The sequence below is a fragment of the Colobus angolensis genome, unplaced genomic scaffold (genome assembly GCF_000951035.1).
Source record: "Colobus angolensis palliatus isolate OR3802 unplaced genomic scaffold, Cang.pa_1.0 Scaffold228, whole genome shotgun sequence".
Classification (NCBI taxonomy): domain Eukaryota; kingdom Metazoa; phylum Chordata; class Mammalia; order Primates; family Cercopithecidae; genus Colobus; species Colobus angolensis.
Window position 1 is genome coordinate 2,405,265 of NW_012115466.1, and position 23,146 is coordinate 2,428,410.

The following is a 23,146-nucleotide window of genomic DNA, read 5'->3' on the forward strand; positions in this document are numbered from 1 at the left end:
AAAAAAAAAAGAAAAATAAATCACTGTTTTTCTGAAAAAAAAAAGAATATATAACTTGACCTTCAATCAACAAGAGAAAGTTAAATATTATTTAAGTGGATTTTGAGAAACATAACAACTGTGATACCTTTCAGTAAGGTTTTCTTGAGATATACCCTTCCACTTTCTCATTAGCATCTCTTGAAAACTGGAGTCTACTAATTGTAAGATCCTGCTTAAGTACCATCTACCTGTTATCATGATGCCTGCCTAAATCCTACCCCAGCTGAAGAAAACAATATCACAAATCCTTTTACTCCTCAATTTCTCTGTAACTGTTTCTTCACCTTTTTGGCAGTTATTGTTGAAGGTATTTTATATGTATTTTAGATTCTAAGGCATGGGAAACACTAAAGTGTTGCAGAAGAAACACTAAAATGTCACAGAGGTTAGGTTACAACAGCAGGAAGGATCTACTATTCCTGGGGTTGGAGAATGGAAATATTTGGAAATATTGAAGCTTAGAAGATCAAAGGAAGCATCCTGTGAAGTTGAAACTCAGGCCTCTGAATAGGGGCCACTGCTTAGCTATAACTGATGTCTCAGATCAGAGATGGAACCCTGTGTAACTGGACCCCAGACTTATAAGGAAGGACTTTAGTCCACTTGCGCTGGTGTCTCTGATGAGTATCATGAGTCTGATTTAACTAATGTTGGAAAAAGTGAAAATCAGTATTAACTTCTACTACTAGAATGAATTGTCTCTACTTAGGTGAAGAAGCATTGTTAGGGTGACAATGACAGGAAAAGAAAGCTAAAACAGGAACAAATTGTAAATAGAAAGAAGCATCTTTTCTTACTCCCTCTGGCTTCCAGCTTTCTTTTAGTGCTTCTTATTAGAGTTTATCAGGGAGTCAACTGGCAAAGTGAAAATGCAATTTGTAGAATCCTAGTCCAATGGGATTGCAACAACAACAACAAAATAAAGCTTAATAAACTGGCACATCTATTCAGAAGAAAGCCACTGTCTAATCTACACTCATATGCCTTGTATTATCTGGTGCAGTGAGCTGAATGGTGACTGCAAAGATATGTCCAGATTTAAATCTCTAGGACCTATAAATGTTATCTCATTTGCTAAAAGTGTCTTTGCAGATGTTGATATGGTTTGGCTGTGTCCCCACCCAAATCTCATCTTGAATTGTAGTTCCCATAATCCCCATGTGTCTTGGGAGGGACCCAGTAGAGGGTAATTGAATCTTGGGGGCGGTTCACTCTTGCTGTTCTCATGATGTGAGTGAGTTCTCAGGAGATCTGATGGTTCTATAAGGGTCTTTTCCCTCTTTTGCTCAGCCCTTCTTGCTGTTGCTATGTGTAAGTTTCCTGAGGCCTCCGCAGCCATTCTGACCTGTGAATAATTAAACCTCTTTCCTTATAAATTACCCAGTCTTAGGTATGTCTTTATTAGCAGTATGAGAACAGACTAATACAGATGTGATTACAGATTTCAATATAAGGAGATTATCCTGTATTATGCGAATGAGCCCTAAATCCCATCACAAGTCTCCTTGTAAAAGAGAGATGGGGAGAGATTAAATAGATACACATAGAAGAGAAGGCCATGTGAAGACTGAGGCAGAGATTGGAGTGATATGGTCACAAACAAGGGAATGTCACAGTCACAGGAAATGGATTCTCCCTTAGAGCCAGAGAAAACGTGGCTCTGCTGATCTCTTGATTTCAGACTTCTGGCCTCCAGAACTGGAAGGGAATAAATTTCTGTTGTTTTAAGTCACCTAATTTATGGCAATTTGTTATGAAAGCCACAGGAAACTAATACATTTAGGTTATGCCTTTTGCATAATAGATATTACAATTTTATGAAGTAAGTAAAATGAGAATCAGAAAACTTTTGATTTACTCAGAGAAAGTTTAATCTACATAGAAAATCTACTAACATAACACTAATGAGTTGAGATAAATGGAACCTGTCTAAACCTAATCAAAATTGTATGCAAAATTAATAATTTGACTTTGGAAAATATGATTTTATGGATTATCAAGTCTTTCAATTGTGACTTATAATAATAAATGTATAAAATAAAAGGGCAAACATTTTTTGAAGTAAAATGAAGCATAATACTCATCAATCTCTAGTAGTTAATCTAGAAAACTATTTTACTGCATTTTTAATTCTTAACTCTCTATGTCTGAAATGACTTTCTATTCACCCATTTGATATTCCATTTTAGGAAAAAAGATGGCATTATGAATCAGCTTTGAAAAAATGCCTATTCTTTCATTGTTCAAAGCTCTCTATTTAATTTCATGGTTAAGAAAAGAAAAGAGAAATTGGAAACACAGGAAATGTACAAACCACCTGCAGAGAGGATACTTAACATTTGGTGCCTATATTACATTCTTCCCTGTAAAACTTTTGTGTCTGACAAGGCTACATTTTATTGGCTTTTGAATTATATTGTGTAAAATTAGATTGAGTTAGCATATCATCCAAACTCCCTGGTGTAGCATATGTAAGCTTTGATTAGAAGATGAGACCTACTATGATTAGCAATAAAAGAATTGGAGGCACTGTACCTGGCACAGTTGAAGGCTATCCCTTCCAGAAATATTTGGCTATGTTCCCTCCCATTTCACATTATTGCATAAAGACTAGATTACTATTTGCATGTAATTAATTTGGATGAGAAAGAGAAGGCAAGGCAAATTTTTAGTCTACATTAGGATTAGCCAAATATAACTAGACAGATACAAACAGAATTTCTTCTCAAGATTATTTAGTCATTTAAAGTGTATAACAAAATTAATCTTGCCTTGTCAATCATATTATTTGAGCTGAAGTCCGCAGAATCCCATTTAGAAAAGATTCATTCTGTCTACACCATAGCTGTTAAAAGCCACTCCTCATGGGAAAGACCTGTTATTCTTGATTTCTTCCCTCATCTTTATCCTCATATCTAATCTATCACCAAGTTTTTGTAGAGTATATGTCCGAAATGTTACAAATTAATCTTCTCTATATTTGCGTTCCCACCAACATGATCTCTGTGATGATTAATTTTACGTGTCAATGTAGTGAGGCAATACTGCCCAGTTGTTTGTTCAAACACTAGTCCATATGTTGCTGTGAAGGTGTCTTATGGATGCAATTAAGATTTACAATCAGTTGACTTTAAGTAAAGGAGATTGCCCTAGATAATGTGGGTAGGCTTCATCTAATCAGTTGGAGGCCTCAAAAGCAAAACATGAGGTATCCCGAAGAAAAAAAAACTCTGCCTTGGACTATTAATATAATATAGAAATTCTAAGTAAATTTATAGCCTGCTACAGCCTGCCTACAGATATTGGAGTCAAGACTATAACATCTACTCTTCCCTGAGTTGTCAGCCTTCCTTATCCACCGATTTCACCCTTGCCAACCTCCTCAATCATATGAACCAATTCCTTAAAATTACACACAGACACACACGGAGACACACACACACATACACACATGCACACACACATATACATGCAATCTCTTATTATCCTATTGTTCTGTTTCTCTGGAAAATCCTGACTGACATGCCTAGATTATTAAAAGAGCACATCAGTGCTAATTTTTCCATTTCTTCCATTACCTCTAAAATCTGTTTTCTACGTAGCAATCAGAGATACACAGAATACATGATGAAGATTACACATAAATAGACAAAAAGTATGTTATAATCTACCTATAATCAGATATTGAAGGTCCTGAAAATAAGACTTAACCCCTCTCTGTGGCCTCTAGGCCCTTGTTTAATTTTTCAGTCTCGGCCCAAGTTACTCCCCCAAATCTATTTAGCTACCTTAAAGGAAAAGGTGATGTTTCTTTCCTTCAAGACAATTGTAAAGTTTGTGATTACATATTTATTTGTTCTTTTGTCTGCTTATTTTCTGTTTCTTCCCAACAGAAAGTAAAGTCCCGAAGGGTAAGGTTGATATTTATATTTTTGAGCATTGTATTCTCAGTGCCTGGCATAGTTTTGCATATGCATATTAATTCATAAGCATATGAATTAATAAGTATAATGGAATCAGTAGTAATTTTAGATAAGTATTTTGAAAAAGTGACATCAAATTCTAACTTACAGGTAAGAAAGGTAGTAAGATTAAAAAGAGAATCAGGAAATGCAAAAAACAAAATATCACCCAAGCCATAGGCATTCATCTTATAGTCTAGATAGGAGTAACAGCAAAGTATTAAATATCCATTTTTGTATGTGTAAGATAAAATATATTCTGCTTCTCTTTTGTCTCACAATATGACCATTTTATTCAAACTCTGTTTTAAATCTTCTTTTTATACCACTACAGTCTGTGAAGCTACTACAATTTTTGTTTTTTTTTTTTTTGAGACAAAGTCTCATTCTATCACCCAGGCTGGAGTGCTGTGGAGCAATCTCAGCTCACTGCAACCTCCTCCTCCCAGGTTGAAGTGATTCTCCTGTCTCAGCCTCCGGAGCAGCTGGGACTACAGGGTCGCACTACCACGCACAGCGAAGTTTTTGTATTTTTGGTAGAGACGGGATTTCGCCATGTTAGCCGTGCTGGTCTCAAATTCCCGACTTCAAGTGATCTTCCAGCCTCTGCCTCCCGAAGTGTCAGGATTACAGGCATGAGCCACTTTTGTTTGTCAAAAAACAAATGCCTGACTGAAACCCCAATAAAACCCCATCATGATCAATTATGGCACAAGGCAGGTCCCTGTTCTTTCAAGATCTAGGGAAAAGGGCATAAAGGACCAAGAAAGTTTCTCTGGATAAATTAGTCAACAAACATTTTTCAAAGTGCAGAAAAAGATACAAAATTTGCAACAGTCATCACGCAGGACTTGGAAGGCAGAAGTAGAACCGAATCTGCTTTCTTCAGCAACGGTTGCAGGCAGACAAACATGCAAATGTCAAAAGGAGATTCATAGAATTTCTCAGAGAGCTGCTGGAAGTTGCCTGCTTGAGAACTGCAGGCGGCGGGTGCTGTCATTGAAGGTTCTATTTCAGTTCTAGTAGTTCTTGATTCTATGAAACTTAGCTTAAAGAAAGCTAAAGAAACTTCAAGCTTCCTTGACTTTAAAATACATCTTTTTTTGTTTGTAATAATATGGAACACTTCATGAATTGTCATGTCATCCTTGCACATGGGCCACGTTAATCTCTGCATCATTCCAATTTTAATATGTGTGATACCAAAATAGCATTTCCATCACTTTTATATCTTCAACACTTCTAATACACATATATACTTATAATTCTATTCAAATTATTCCTAATTTGAATACCTAGATTGCCTTCTAACTTTCTCAATGAAACTTGTCAGATAAAGGTAGACTTGGAGGAAATACTTGAACCCCACTATATGTAATTTGGGGGTTTGTTGCAGTTTTATAAGGATTATATCAATTAGAAATTAAATCATGTATTATATTTAGCTCTAATTATAGACTATGGGGTGAGTACTTCCCATTTCATCCATTATTGCCCTTATAAATTTCCAAGTTGATCTAATCTAAGTATGATTATAAATTTACAGACCTATATTTTTTAATCAGTTGAAAATGTTGTAGTCTTGTGTTCTTAGCAAGCAGACTGGTTAAGCAGCACAATCAAGTGTAGTGGCTGGCAAACCAGGTACTCCTTCGAGGTGACTGTGGAAACAGAGGCAACATTCATGTTCCTTTCCTTGTCAACTAGTGTAGCTCATGTAAGCTTTCATTTGAACAAAGGATTCCACTGGGGATGGTGTATAGGACTAAATATGTGCTTTATAGAATCGTGCCTATTGGCTCCCTGTCCTTTCCTTGTGTATCATCTCAATATGCCATACTTGCTCCATATTTTTTGTGGCTTACAGATCTACTTTCTTATTATAAGAAGAAAATTTTGCTACTCGTAATCTAGAAAATGTCAAGTACAAAATGATTCCTGAGCATTTCATCTACTAAACACATGATTTACACAGCAATTGGAAACTTTAGCTTCTTTATGTAGCAAAATGAGGTTTCGGGTGCTTCAGAACAAAGAAAGTACTCAGCATGGTCTTTTCTCTTAATTCTCTTTGGATCATATTAAATCAGAAAGATATTTATACCCATAAAATAAAATAAAATAGCAGATAAAATAAAGGAGAGAGAAACAAATGCTAAAATGTCTAACATGGCTTCATAGCGAATCTAGATTTCATTATTTTTCTTCCCCCATTGAAATAATTATTTCCCTGAAATGCATTTAAAAATATGGAAGTCAATTTATATTAGTTATGAACACTTCCTCAACTAATATTTTCATTATCTTAGAGATTCACTAGTTTATCTCTTCTTGCCTAATTGATTAGAGAGTAAATGTCATGGAAGTTAAGTGACTTATTCTGGAGTCTTTTGGGTCTTCAGCCCACAACTGAAGGAGTCTACTGAGCCCTCCTCTATACTATATTGTTACTTATGTAAAAACATTTTTAATTATAGTATATGAGACTTGGCAGAGAAATATGCCTACTTTTTAAATTACATCTAAGATTTACAGACACACAAAGGGATAGACACTATTTTGAGACAAGATAATGTTACTGATTTAGGACAATAAGGCATATGTCTTTTCCAGACATAGGGATAAATTTGGTGTCTCACAGATGCAATTTTGTCACTATCAAGGTTAGGGGATGTAATTCTGAAATGTGGAAAACTTAATTTATACATATTTGGCTATATTAACACTAAAATCTAATTAAATTTATTGGTGATATCTGAGCAAACTAGGGATAATTTGGATCAAACGTATGCCATATTGTCTAGCAGAAAGAGTAGTGGTTTTAAAGAAAACAAACTAGGTTTGAATCCCATTTCTGCCACATGTTAACTTTTCTAAGTCTTGGTTTTCTTATATGTATAAAGGGAATAATAAGACTAATCTGGCAGAATTGTTAGAAGTGTTACAAATAATACATGAAACACGTGTAGCACAGTGCCTGGTATAAACACATCATCCTCTATGGAAAGTACTGTTGTTATTGTTAGTCTTAAGTATTCAATGTACCATCAAGTCACAACTCACTGTCAGACTGGCAATGGGTCTTGACTTGCAAATATGACAACAGTAATTTTTTTCTCACTTTAAATGAGGATGTACCTTAAAACTGAAAGAAACATTTTTATAAAACCCAAACAGTTATACACAAAAGGATTACTATTTTGATACTAGCAGACTGGATCTTAGACTAATTACTCTTATTTCATTGTCAATTGAAATTTTTAAAATAAGTTGTTAAATGTCTAGTCAAATTGTGTTTGAATGCTGTCTGTTAAAATGAGATATGTTCTTTGTTTTAATATTGACAAAACGAGTGATTGAAAACAATGAGGCTTGAATTTCAGTATATTAATCTGGTTTTTCTTAAAGTTTGGGAGCTTTTTTGCTCCTTTTAGAAGTGGAAACTTTAAAAATATGAAAGGATACATAATTATAAAACTAATGTATGTATTTATTCATAAACGGGTAAAAGGAAATGTATATAATGATCAACGTTACAAAGATTTTGTATATGAGGTCTTCAACCTTCTTTTGGAAATTTTACATTGTCATTGTGTAGATTATAAAATTTTATATTCATACATAGAATCTTTTGTGCAAGTGGTCGCTATTAAAATATGTTAAAAGCATTATGGTAATTCTTAATCACTAGTTATTTTTCATAGTCTAAAGAAATCAGAGGCATTGCTGATAGAATTAATGACAAGAGAAACAATGCTGGGGTTTTAGTTCCGTTCAGACCACCCACACCTCACTAAAAGAAAGTACAAACCGAACAAAGTAGTCATTATCCTAATCAAACACAGAACATGAGGTTCTATTGGGACTTATATAACTAACTCTAATTAAAACACCATGAAAACTGTATAATGAGATCATTGTTATTCTGAAGTGATTTGGGGGGGGTTGGGTTTCAACCTCTTAATTTTACATATGTACTGAATATGTAGATGGAAATTAATCATATAATACCTGAGAAATGTGGCTTTTTACTACTTCTGTCTCATGTCATTGCTTGCCTAAGTATAAACCGATTCTAACATCTTTCAAAAGCAAAGTTTTGGGAGCTTATGTGTTTGAAAAATACTTTTAGTGGATTGCTTTCTTTGTTTATTCTTGGTTAAAGGCAGAAGCATCTTGACATTTACATTGCTATTTTTCTGCTTTCAAGGATGCTAACACACACAAAAAAATGGTCTTGGCTAGAATTAGCTTGAAATGGTCCCCTGAACTTCCACAAGGTCATTCTGGCAATCTCTGAAATAATTTCCTCTATTATGAACCTGCTGTGACATCTTCCATAAGGACACAATGCCAGAGATACACAAGGCATGCAGATGTATATACACATACATGTATTGTCCCTCAAATTACAAATGGGCTGTGCTCTCCAAACTCCTGATTATGGCCATTGTTGGAACTCCGAAGTGTTTTCCCAAAGAAAGAATAATGTAAGTATAGTTACTTAGATAGTCCCTGTAGTCTGCTTAGCCAAGATGTAGCTGAAATATCATACATAAAAAATAACAATGGGATACTAGACCATAATCAATAGTTTTGTTTTAAATATAATAATTAGACTTTAATTCGTCTCTAATGGTGGTGTTGGAGGATGTTCACTTTTCCTAAGAGTCCTATTTCTATCTAGCAGTCAGAATTAGACACTAGCTCATGTTTGCTTTCTTGATTTCTCACACCTTTCAGATCAACACAAATGAAAGAGTGAATCTCTGATTCTCTTTTCCAAAGCCACACCAAATTTCCTATCCTTTTGTAAAATTTCCCGATAAACCTATCTTACCACAGTAATGCAGCAGTGTGTGTGTGTGTGTGTGTATGTGTGTGTCAGAATGGGGAAGAAAGGAAACCCTTATTACTGTTTAACTGCTATCTCTTTAAATGTGGAGAGAGAATAAAGATGAGATTTTACGGAGATGTGCCATCTTAATGCATAAATGTGGGGTCATGTTCATATACCTTACACACATATTATTAGCAGCATATTAGTAGAAATCCTTTGTCATTATATTTTTGTTTGGAGCAGTTTTCAAAGCCCATGGCTTTCTATTTGTATACTAAAAGATTAAAATCAAAGATCTTTCTGTTTCTGTTCAGTTTAATGCAATCACTTTAAATAAAAGAGAGGGCAATAATTATTGCTCTCTCATTTTAAGACTGTGTAAGCTAGTGTATGGGTGAGTGAAGAAAGGAGATAGAGACACAACAGTAACCTCAAGGACTCATACACTTAAACATTGGAGTAATTTGTGATACGGCTGGAAATCTTCCTGAAATTTGCTAAAATAAGCTAAGAAGATGCACTTTTTAAAAAGATACTAAATTTCAACCACAAAATGATCGGTTCCAAAATCTAAAAAGTAGTTTAAATGTCAAAACTTAAAACATGTATGAGAATATGCCCCAGAAGACCATGATGCTTATACAACAGTACTCCCCAAACGCCTAAAGAAAGTGATTTGATAAAAGTCTTTTCTACTAGAAAAGGTTTGTCATTTAAAGATCCAAGATTTATTTTAGAAGCTAGTGCTACTTAGATATTTTATTTACTCTTTTTCTTAACTGCATATTTAATGTCACTCCTCAAACTCTATTTTCTATGAGAGGTTGCAACCCCTCAATTGGCAGGCAATAAGCAAAGGTTTCATAAAGGGAAGGACAATATATTGAAAATTAAACATGAAGGAAATACTTCACTGCTGTGAATCTGGGGAAAGAGAACTGGTGTCACCTAATTTTTAAATATGTCTCCCTTGGTTAATAATGATATGGGGGAGCTTTGGAAATGAGAACATTATCAGAGTCTGAAGTATTAATAATCTTTTGAGATCTGTTTTAGAGATGAAAAACTGATGCTCAGAAATGCTAATTATCTTGCTGCAGACCATTTAAGAAGAAAAAGACAAATTTTCATCTCAAATCTCTTCCTACTTTTAAAGATCCCAAGTCCAGTGCTCTCTTATAATATCATTGTTATTTGGTATTCTTAATTTTGAAAGCTATTCTAATGTGAACAAGTGAGATGCTTATCACAAAAAGCAATATTAAAACTATATTGTATGACAAAAAGCAATTCAACAGAGAAAGGAGAGTCTTAACAAACAATGCTGGAACAACTGGACATTTATATGCAAAAAAAAAAAAAGAATTGAAACACAGACCTTATCCTTTTCATGAAAATTAACTCAGAATGGATCATAGGACTTCATGTAAAATGCAATACTACCAAACTTCTAGAAGGTAATATAAGATAAAATCTGAGTGACCTTGGGTTTGACAATAACTTTTGAAGTATGACACAAAAAGCACAGGAAAGAAAAGTTGGTAAACTGACTTTTATTAAAATTATAATTTAATTTTCAAATTTCATTAAAATTAACAACTTCTGCTCTGCAAAAGGCACTGTTAAGAGAGTGAAAAGATAAGCCATAGTCTGAGAGAAATCTTTTGCAAAACATGTATCTAATGGCGGACTAGTGTCCAAAGTACAAAAATATGCCTGAAAACTCAACAATAAGAAAAAACCCCTCAATTTTAAAAATGGGCAAAAGAGCTGAACAGATACCACATCAAATAAAATATATAGATGGCAAATAAGCATATGAAAAGATGCACAACATCATATACCATTGGGGAACTGCGGATTCAAACAACAATGAAATATCAACATACATCTATTAGAATAGCTAAAATCCAAAACACTGACACAAATGCAGATGAAGATGTGGAACGACAGAAAGTTTCACTGACTATTGGTGGGCATGAAAAATGGTACAGCCAGTTTGAAAGACAGTTTGGCAGTTTCCTACAAAACTAAACATAGGCTTACCACATTATCCAGCAATTGCACACTTTAGTATCTGCTGAAATAAATTGAAATGTATGCCCACAAAAAAAGCCTGCACCAAAATATGTATAGCCACTTTATTCATAACTGCCAAAACTTGAAAGCAACAAAAATGCCCTTGAATAGATTAATGAATAAACAAACTGGTACAGCTATACAATGGAATACTACACAGTGATAAAAAGAAATGAACATGGAGAAAATGCACTGCATATTGCTAAGTGAAAGTAGCCAATCCAACAAGTTTGCAGGCTGTACTATTCCAAATATGTGACATTCTGGAAAAGGCAAAGCTATGGAGACAGTGAAAAGATCAGTGGTTGCCAGAGGTTCAGTAGGAAGGAATGAATAGGTGGAGCACAAGAGATTTTAGGGCAGTAAAACTGTTATATGTGACCCTGCAACAGTGGGTACATATTATTACACATTTGTCAAAGCCCAAAGAATGTACAACCTGAAGAGCGAACCTTGATATTAAACTATTCATTTTAGTTTGTATCTATATTGGTTCACCAATGTTGTATCAAGATTGGCTCATAGTAACAAATATACCAACACAAGATATTAACAATTGGGATAACTGTGTCTAGGAAGAGGGGATGCTGAGGAGTCATACGAGAATTCTGTACTTTCTGCTCAATTATTTTCTAAGCCTAAACCTGCTTTAAAAAATAAAGACTAGCGATTTGTTTAAGAAAAGCTTTTTATAGTGGGAATGCACAGGTTTACCAGGTCAGACTCCTTGCTCTGCTTTTGTAGAGTAATAACTACAGGGAGCAAAAAAGGATCTAATGGCAAAACGCAGATGCCCAGAGATCTCTCCAGACACACACAGTACCCAGGAGTGGTAGAGCACTGCCCACTGGAATGACAGTAAAGGAAGGAATGAGATAGAAGATTTAGAATTCTTAAGAAAATACAGAATCTCCTGTCTACTCAAGAGCAACAAGTCAAATTTTACACTGCTGAATTTGATAGTAGTGATATTTTCGTGACACTTTGTAATTTTCAACATACTTTCACTGACGTGGTCCCTGAACATAGATATTGTTTTGCTGGCTCTCCACTACTGACCAGGTTCAGTACTTCCAATGTACTTCACAGCTTTTTCATTTATGGCTTTGCAGTCTATCTTAGTGCCCTTTCCCTCTCCCCTTACTCAGAATTAGATGCTCCCTTGTAAACAGAGGTTGTGAGACTTAATAGTCTGCAGAGCTGGAAATGACTTTAGAAATTATCTTTATCCACAGATCTTCATATAATTACATGCAGACACAGAGTGCTTTACCTAAATGGCTAGATAAATGGGGCAGAGAAGAGGCCCTTTCCAGTACTCAATCCTGTTTTCCCACCTAGACCTAGAGGAATTCTAAAATCAACCTGCAATGAGATTCTTAGAGCCACACAATCACTAAATTAACCAATTCTTCATAAACATCACCTCCTAAATTGGCCCTTGGCTCTTCATTCCTGACACCAACATGTCGAATCGTGTTCTTTTCACCCCATGCCTTTCCTACTCCCATATTCTTCCTAAAGGTTTCTGCTCTCTCCTGACTCCAGTGCACCCTCTCAGGAACACCAGATAAATCCTCCTAACAACACATATTTCTCCATGGTTTTTTTGTGTCCTTGAAAAATAAAGCCCAAACCTCTCAACAGAACATTTAAGGGACTCCACAACTTGATCTTACCTACCTTTGCATAACCATGAACCTAATAACCATTCAAACTAGTCTACCTTTTGTACTTCACTCTTGAGCACACCACACACAACTTCTCCTTTGTGTCTTTCTTCAAACTGTCGTCCTGGAAATGCACCTTAATTTAATGGGCATACTATCATTCCCTCAAGCCCAAATACATCTTTCTCTTTCCCTATAAAGTCTTCTGTGGCTGGGCATGGTGACTCACACCTGGAATCCCAGCACTTTGGGAGGCCGAGGCAGGCAGATCATGAGGTCAGGAGTTTGAGACCAGCCTGACCAACATGGTGAAACCCTGTGCCTACTAAAAATACAAAAATTAGCCAGGCATGGTGGCATTTGCCTGTAATCCCAATTACTCCGAAGGCTGAGGCAGGAGAATCACTTGAACCCAGGAGGCAGGGGTAGCGGTGAGCCAAGATCGCGTCACTGCACTACAGCCTGGGCGACAGAGTGAGACTCCATCTCAAAAAAAAAAAAAAAAAAAAAAAAAATTTATTTCTTGACTACCACAAGACAATACTTTCTCTCTTCACTGAATCACAAAAATACTTCTTGGCTATAGTATTCATTGGGTACTTTGAGTAAGTATTCTGTCCCTGTATTTGATATATAATTTGTGTATTTTAGCTCTTGAATTAAATTAAGCTCCTTGAAGGTAGGGATCTTATATTGCCAGCTTCCAGCAGTATTGCACAGAGCAGCGTTCAATGAGGAGCCAGCTTTAGATGCAACATCACAGGATTCAAAATCTTTGAATCCTCTGTTTCCAGATTATTGGGAATATTATTCTGCATATTCCAAAACTAATATTTTCCAATGTTTAGTGGTACTTTTATTGAGACGATATTTTTTGGGACATGATCTAAATGAAAAGTGAAGTATTTGGCTTTATACAGTAAAGTTCTGTCAATAACTTTCTTAAAATGCAAATCATTTTTCACTTCTTTCTTGTGTGTTAGATGAGAATTCTGTATGTCCAATGGGTTAAAGAGTGAGATTCTTATGTGAATAACATCTCTAAAGACTGTTTAACATTAAAAAGAAATTGAACCCTGTTCACCAAATGTTGTTTTGTACAATATAATTAACAATTTTATTTTACCTCTATATAATTATCGCTATAAATAATCAATCTACTTTTCATTTGCTTCAACTCAAATTTTTACTTTGAATATTTCCTTCCCCATTGAGAATGTGCTTATAAGCATTCAGAGTGGAAATCCTATTGTAATTTTGAAATGTTTGCATCAATAATTTTTAGAAATGTGAATTAGCTATCAAGAAAAACATGAAGTAGGATGATTTGTTACGTATTTTATAAATGAAGTACAAATTTGTGACAATTTTGAGATAAATGTCAGTCAGATACATCTAAATGAAAGTAATCTATTTACACTGTTATAGTATATATATGTATACACACATAAATTAATATATATAAATTAATAAATTAACATGAATTAATAGAGCTAAGGAAGAGAAAGGCAGACATGTATCCCTTCAATAACTATAGTAATAGTTTAGCACAATTTCAAATAGTGAACCAAAAACTTTCACTCTTAAAGTTTGTTATATGAGTTAGCACATTATTATAATCAACACTTTGAGTCTTGCATAATGATAACACAAGGTATATGTAATTACATTACTAACAGGGAAAAAATGTTTAATCATTTTTAACTCAGGGGCAGACAAATATCTACTTTTCTACTCAAAATGCATGATCAAATAAATTGAGTTCATAAACATTTTTGAAAGGATAATAAAAAGTTTACCAGATGCAGAATTTAAAACATAGAAGGGTCGTCCGTTTCCAGTGCAAGTGCCAAGAAAGACAAATGGGGAAAGCTTACTATGTTATACAAAACTATGTTCTTTCCATATAATTTGTAATAATTTCTGAATTTTTCTTAAAAGTAAATAGAATAATTTACAAAATATATTTAAAAAATCTAAGTTATCTACTTTATGACTTTCTAATAATGTTAGATTTAATAATGTGGTTTGATTTTTCTCCTCAGTAATTATTACATCTAGCATTATATTTATTTAATTACTTTGTTCATTCTGTTTCCTCATTCCCACCACTAGAATATACCTCATCAGGGAAGGTAACTTAAGGTGACAACTATGTCCCTGATGCTTAAAAAAATACAAGGAGCTTGCAAAGTGTCTTAACTATATCTTTAAACTCATACCTTTATGAGTTTAAAATCATAAAGGAAAATTATCAAATATCAGGCTTTAAAAACGTCTTTTATTATAAAGGAGTCTCATTCCACCATCTCCTTTTATAGATGTAGAAAATAAGATGTTGAAAGATTAAGTGACATGTGAGGTCACAGAACTTTAGTACTAATGGGCACCTTAAACCTCATGTGGTCCAAATATTCAGGTGCTTAGGGCCACCCAGCCTATTGTTTAATGTCTGCAGTGATAAGGCTTTTGCTACTTTATAATAGCAAAACATTTATTCTTTTACTTTTTTCTCACATGTAATTAAGATTTCTATACCTGTACATCAATTCTTTAGTCCTAGTTAAAACCTTTGTTTATACATAGTATGTCTAGACCAGGGTATATCATGAGAAGAAGCAGGAGGCAAAGAGATACTGGAGAAAGAATGAAGTAGGAGGACTGTTTAGGCCAGAACTTTCATTCTTAAAGGGCCACAAATATAGACTTCCACACTACATAAAATTATATATACATACACACACATACCCACATATACACATATATAAAATATATATACACAAATATATACATATGTATACTATATATACACATATACATATACTAAATATGTCATGTAATACATTACATATGTATATATTAAACAGAAGAGTATGTATTTATATGTCATGTCTCATAGAATTATCAGTTAAATAAAACCTGTTTAAATATGCTATAATCTTTTTCTAAAATGTGTAGCGATTCAGGAGGTACATGTGCCAGTTTGTTACATGGACATATTATGTAATGGTGAAGTTTGGGCTTCTAGTGTACCCATCACCCAAATAGTGAACAGTGTATCCAGTATGTGACTTTCCAACTCTCCATCTTTTGCAGTTTCCAGTGTCTGTTTCTCTCTGTATATCCATCTGTATCTATTATTGATCTCCAACTTATGTGTGAGCACATGTGGTATTTGATTTTCTGTTTCAGAGTTATTGCACTTAGGATAGTGGACTCCAGCTCTATCCATGTTGCTGCAAAAGACATGATTTCATTCCCTTTGATGACTGCTTAGTATTCCCTAGAGTACATATACCAAATTTTTTAATCCAATCATATGTTGATAGACACTCAGGTTGATTCTATGACTTCACCATTGTGACTAGTCCTGTGATAAACATATGAATGCAAGTATCTTTTTGATATAAAAAATTGTTTCCCTTTGGGTAGATATCCAGAAATTAGCTCTCTGGGTTGAAAGGTAATTCTAATTTTAGTTGTTTGAGAAATCTCATACTGTTTTCCAAGTATATGTAAAGGCTATACCAATTTACATTCCTACCAACAGTGTATAAGCATTACTTTTTCTCCGCTTTCTCACCATCTGTTATTTTTTGACTTTTTAATAATAATCATTCTGACTGGTGTAAGATGGTTTCTCATTGTGGTTATAATGACGTGGTTTTATGATGATTAATGGGTACCATAATCTTTTAAACTTCATGTTTTCTTCATTTATCTTCTACTATATAAGGAACTTCAAAAACAAAGCCATATTGTACTCATAGTATTCTCTGAGTCTGTATCTAATCTCCCTTCCATATAATTGTTAATATGTTTTCAGAGAGCATCCCATGTGACTCTCCAACCAAACAAGTCTAATTCTTCAGTTGTTTCAATATCCGTCTAAATCTCGCTTTCTCCTAAATATTAAACTTATTGAACGCAAACATAAAAATGTAGTTTCCAGGATTAAATACATTAATCTAGATGGGATCTTCATAGGAAAAAATAGCATGGGTCTATTCCCTGATCTAGTCAAGAAAGTACATTTCTCTCAGTGCAACCTATAATTCTATTTGCTTTTTCATTGGCCATATCACATTTGACTCATATTGAAATTAATGTAAGACAATTCTTACTCATTTTCTCTGTGCTACTGCTAAGCCAAGTTTCTGTTATTTTATATTTCTGCAGTTTAATTTTTCTCTGGAGGGGGGAAGTTCCTGAAATGAGTAACTGCTTTATAGTTTCTTTTTAAATACTGTTATGTTCATAGAAGGTACATATTCTGAAAGTTAAACATAAACATTTAATTTAGGGCAAAAAGTATAATTTTTGAGACATGCATCCTACCTATAAAAACCTGGTGGCGCCTGCTTCACCAGAAAGCTTTTCTCCATGTCTTGGAGAATGTCATTCAGCATCCGGATGCGGTTGGATGCTCTCTCCTTGGGATCATTAGCAGGTCGCATCTCATCAGACTGAAAAAGTTCAGCACTCTCCCGCAGGCGTGACGCCGTGGCTAGCAGTTGATGAGTGTTGGGTTGATCACCTGGTGAAGATAAATGAACCCATCTCAGAAGAGACATTCTCACGGGAGCAAATTAAGCATTTTCCCATCAGGACTATAAGTTATAAACCAGACAGACCACTGAAGAAGGAAGAGGAAATTGTCATTGACAGTTCTCTCTCTCTTTTTTTTTTTTTTTGTCACTTGACAAAAGCAAGGTTATATGTATTTGAACCTTACCTGTCCAAGGAAAAAGATTCAGTATCAAGTAAACTTTGAGAATATATTTATTTTGCCCAAAGCATTCTGTCTAAACTTGTTTTTATATTCTACTAAATTAAGTTTATAACTGCTCATAATGACAACAATGGTAAATATGTACAGTACTGATTGTTGAAGGATTGCTATATTCCAGGCACTATGTCTTTAATACTGACCAAAACTTGCTTGTCACATTTCATAGAAGATGAGAACTAAGTAAGGTCAGAAAATTGTCATAGGTTATCAGGCAAGTAAATAACAGGACAGAATTAGAAGTTTGATCTTTCTGGCTCAAAAATTTATGTTCACCAGGGAGTAAACTGTATTTCAGGGAAGAAAATAAAAATTGAATTGTGATCTTTTCTCTTGAGAACCTGAGATATGTTACTATATGTTGTAATGTGTATATTGGGTTCTTTTTTTGTTGTTGTTAGAAATGTCCTGAAATGTGAGGTTCAAATATATCTTTGACTTAAGAATACACTAAAAACTATTTTATGTAGTGTTTGCATTGTTTTGTTTTACTTTGGAGGCTTGCGTTTGTTTTTGTTTCTTTTCCAATTGTTAGCGTAACTTACTAAAAGTCATTCTGAAAAGAATGGTGGTAGCAAAGGTCCACAGGACATACCTTTGACTAAGAGAAAGGCAACACTAGTATAGTTGTCCACTGAACTCTAGAGGCAGTCCACTTGACTTTAAATCTCTGCTCTACCACTTAGTATCTATGTGATATTGGTAAAGTCATTGAGCCTCAGTGCCCTCATCTATAAAACGAATATAATAATTGTATCTGCTTCATGTAGTGATGCAATAATAATGTTATAATAGTACCTGCTTCATAGATTTATTTATAGAAGATTAAATGATTAATACTTGTTCAGTATTTCCCTATGGGTGAGCACTTCTCAGATGATGTGATTCAAGACTTTCTTTAAAAATCCTTCTCTCACCATGTCGTGAGAGGGGCATTTCCTCGCATCTTCTTCTAGGTATCTCACCATTAGAAGCAGCGTTTAAGTGAGACAACAATTACTGGTATCATTCTCAGGAGACTAGGTACAACTAACTTCAACGAGACTGGCCCATCACTACAGAGGATCACTTCAAGTCAGGGTAATGAAAGAAGGTAGAGCTGGATAACCTAAACTGGCAGTTTGAAAGGATGCCATTGAGACAGACAGATGGTGTGATGAATGGAGGCCTCCTGAGGCCTTCATTAGGAGAAGTCCTGGGCAAAAGGGAAACATCACAAAAGGACTCTCTTAAGTAAAGTCCAAGGGTTACCAGTTCCCATTATACTTGGTTCTTATGAAAATGCAGATTCCCAGAACTATTGATTCTTTCTAGGGGCGGAGCCAAGAATCTTGATTTCAATATGCTACTCAGATTATTCTATACATATTTAAGAAAAATCACAGAGAGGTGATATGCTAAGAAAAGGAAAACTAGGTTATATGTATAGCTGATACATCAAATATGTTTGTCATAGAACTACCAACTTCTAAAGTAATGATAACTTTTTATTCTCACCTTCCTTTGATGGAGACTGTTTTATATTTCAATGTCTTTAGTGCCCAGCATGGTGTTGAAATTCAATAATTGTTTACTAAATAGCAAAGTAGGTTCAACAAAGTGTGTTTAGAAAAAAAAATCTGATACCAAATAAAAGCATGTAAAGAGATAAGTAGTTTTATAAGGGCTACAAAGAGATTCACAGGTAGGATTACATGAAATGTTCTTAGAGAACATAGTCATTTTTGCTAATTTTCAATATTCCACAATCTAGTTAAAAATTGTGGTAGAAGGAGAAATAATGCTTGAGGCTAATATGTAGCTCCCTGTTCACTGAAATTAACAATAAGAATAAAATCAATTGTAGGAGTTCACAAGGTTTTGGCATTTGATGTTTCCAAAGTGCATTTCACATTCATTAATTATCTCGTTTGATTTCACAACAAAATGAGGTTGCAAGAATGGGTATTTTAGGTCATCTAGAAAATCTAGCCCCTGAATAACTTACTCAATGCCATTTTATGAAAATAGTTTATCCTAAATTTTGATGGTTCAGCAAAGCTAATGCATAGATAACTTCCAGGGAGTCTCTCTGCACAAGGAAAGAATAAGATGGATACAGCACATTTAGATTATGCTAGAAAGACTGAACGACAGAAAAAACAAGTTCGACATCCTTGAGAGTCTTCCATTTAAGAAAGAAAAATCTGTTCTGATCTAACGTACATTACAGAATTGAACACATTACTACTGAATCAAGTGAGACAAATTGTACCATTCTACCTTATTTAGCTTTAAATGAATTTACCTTTCATGGTAGTACGGACGTAGAGAACTGACAGCTTTAGGAACTGACTAGCTCCAGAAAGGACCCTGATAGTGGAAACTAGCCACTCACAATACACGGTATGCATTACTTCAAGGGTATGAGGTTACAAATTGAAAAGTAGCTCTATCTTCAATGCTCACTCAATCATTTTGATATATAAATGATGCTCCAAAGATTTCTAGTAGCCATTTCTCTGCCAATTAGAGCTTGCTTGTTCTTTTAAATCAGACCAGAAAGAAATGTTACCTTTCCTACTTAAGCTTTTGTGATCCAAATGATTGGTCTTTTATGCTCCTTGGGATCCCTACTAGAATATCGGTTCTTTTAAGGAAAAGGTTTGTGTCTTTTATTCACTGCCATTCCCCTAGCACCTAAAAGTGCCAGTTGAACCATTTAATCAATGAATAATCAACTTACACACTTTTATCATAGCAGCTGCAATATTTTGATCCTTATCTGCCTTCTCTACTCTTTCTGACTGGAAAGAACCCTATATAATCAGAAAATACATTTTATTTCTCTTTATATCCCCAGATTGTAGCACAATATCTGTTTTATGGTAGTCATTTATTAATACATTTGTTGAGTGAATGGTGAATTATGAGATGTCTTTTTTGAAATGTATTATTATATTAAACAATGTCTACAAAATCATTCAGGGAGATGTTTGGTGCATAATAAGCATCAACAAATGCTATTTCCTTTATTTTCTTACTAAAAATCCATTTTAATTGCAAAATAAAAGAAAAATATTTAAAAGAAAAGAGGCTAGTGTAATGATAAGTTAAATTAAACTAAATTGAAATAAAATATGCCCTACAAAAACTCCATAAAAACTATGATTATATAAAACTTTACTTAAGGCATGGTGAATTTCAGAGAAAAGAGGACAAACTGAGGCTGTTCACAGTTCAGCTTTAAAAAATAATAAGTACATTTGAACAAAGAAAATTAACAGGAAACTAGATATTTCTCTCAGAGATGATTAATACAATTATTTTTAAAATTATATACATGGAGTTTACAGACCAAGGACTTGATATTCAAAAGACAGATTACAGTCTGGTTTACTTAATTGCTATCAGTGTGGTCATGAATAAATTACTTACCACTACTGTCCTTCAGGTTCCTTGGAGAAAATAATCATGTAAGTTTCTAAGTGTATAAATCACTATTTACGCAAATTTGTGTTATTAGAGCACACAAATTAAACACAAGTTACTACAAACCCATTTTTTTAAGGCATGGAAAAAGTACTGTAACAGCTTTACTGATTTTTTTTCCTCAGAGATGTTACTCTTTATCACTTCTTCAACCTGTGCCCCCCCAACCCAATGTATCATATTCCATATTACTCCTTATATAGACTTTAATAAGGATTTCTAATTTTATTTTGCTGTGCTTATAAATTGAGTGCCATTTTTCCCCATGGGCTGCTATCTCAAACTTCTGAAGAACAAGGAAAGAAACAACATAAAGGATAAAGGAATTAAACAGTGAACTTTAAAAAGTGATTCTTTTAGATCATTGCTCCTGGTGAAAAGCGAACCATTAATAAATTTTTATAGTATGGTAGAACATGCTGATTTATTGCAAATATTAAAAATCAAGCTTAATATAATGCAATGTAGTTGACTGTCTGCTGAAACTATCTTGATATTATTTGAGACAACTGCAATGAACTTACAAATTTCAAACAAAAACAGTTTGCATTTGTTCTGTTTCCCCTCATCTCAAAGTAAAATACTTGTGTTCAGTAGGTATTTACTGAGTCCTATTTTGTATGTTATTCTGAAAGTATTGAGAAAGAAGCAAAGATATGTAAGATTAAATTTTTAATCTTAATAAATTCCTGATCTAGGTAGAAACGTACATATACATCTAATTATACAATAAGTGTCACATGAAATAAATACAAATGAGGATGACTGAAGAGCTCGTTGTGTATAAGAATGATCTGACAAGTGTCCAGGGAAGAAGTAAACCTTGAGAGATAGATCATGAAACTGCCTGAAAATCCAGGACATCTTAAATGAACTCTTGAAAATTATGGAATGTTATCTACATTAAAGCAGCTGAGGGAGAGTGTTCCATTTTTAAAAAATTTCAATGACTTTCCATCCTCATCCCTTAGTCCTCACTATTCTAGAGGATGAATCTACCTCTAACCCAAATCCTCTCATTTTTCTGGCTTGTCATGGAAAGAATGGAGCTGGATATTGTAAGAAGTATTAATATTAATTAAGGAGGAAGAAAGAGGGAAGGGGAGAGAGAGAGGGAGGCAGGGAGAGAAGAAGAGAGAGAGAAATGTTAGTCAATAGATACCAAAATAGATATTGAGATCTAGGCCAGTCAATTCAGGAAAGACTCTAAGATGTTCTGGGGAAAATAAATGCCTTCTACTCAGGGAATCTTTTGCCTTCTAGCCAACCATCATCCTGCAGCATCCTGCCCTCAAGACAGTTCATGAGGCAGTGTGGTGTAGCAGAGAGGTTGAGGGGATTTGGAATCTGATAGACCTAGATTCAAGCCCCAATTCTCCCACTAATTATACATCTGGTTAAGACACAAACTCCTCTGAGGCTCAGTGTCTTAATCTCTAAATTGGACTTAATCCTCAGCTCAGCTCTTTGAGCTAGAGTAAGTTAAAATATTATAACAAATGCAAGGAACTTAACACAGTATCTGGAGCTTCATGGAGTAGCCTCTAAAGTGGGAAACTTCTTCCCAGAAATCTTATTCCTTCTGAAGACCCTTGATACAGGATCCTAAAACACCTTCCAACAGCATGTCACAAGCTCAAAGTCATTTCATAATGGCTTATCCACTATCCACTTAAAGCTTCTAAGACTTCTGGGTTAGGCCATTAACTACAGTAATGACTGTATCCACTGAATTTACACATGCTGCTACCTGCCAGAACCTGGGATCAGCACAAACCACATTTTACCTGAGGTAGTCAATAGCTTGATGCACGCTATGGATAAGTTTGTCCTCTCTAAAACTCATGTTGAAAATTAATTGTCAGTATAATGGCACTGGAAGGTGGAGCCTTTGAGAGGTGATTAGGCCTTGGGGGCTCTGCTCTCATGGGTGGGTTTAATGCCTTTAGAAAGTGGCTTTCAGGAGTGGGTTCTCTCTCTTTGTTTTCCCCTCTTCTGCCATGTTGGAAACAGTGTTCCCCTCCTCCAAAGGATATAGCCTTCTTACAAGCAGAAACTGGGCCCTTACCAGGCACTAAACCTGCCAGCTCCTTGATCTTAGACTTCCAAACCTCCAAAACGGTGAGAAATAAATTTTTGTTCTTTATAAATTACCTAGTTTTGGGTATTCTGTTATTAGCAGCACAAAATGAACTAAGGCAACTAGTTTCAACTTAGCATAAACTCCTGGGCATTTACTTTATTCCCCAACCTCCTGGAAAAATTTAAAACTTTCCCTTCCCTCCTCCTCCCC

The 23,146-nt window shown here is 34.6% G+C and overlaps 1 protein-coding gene across 1 annotated transcript in view; it reads right to left on the minus strand.

Moving 5' to 3' along the window:
- NAALADL2 (N-acetylated alpha-linked acidic dipeptidase-like 2) overlaps nt 1-23,146 on the minus strand; it is a 733,398-nt gene that overhangs the window by 25,476 nt on the left and 684,776 nt on the right. Inside the window, exon 12 of the mRNA XM_011944138.1 lies at nt 16,932-17,130. Coding sequence (XP_011799528.1) covers nt 16,932-17,130 — 199 coding nt within the window. The remainder of the gene's footprint in view (nt 1-16,931; nt 17,131-23,146) is intronic.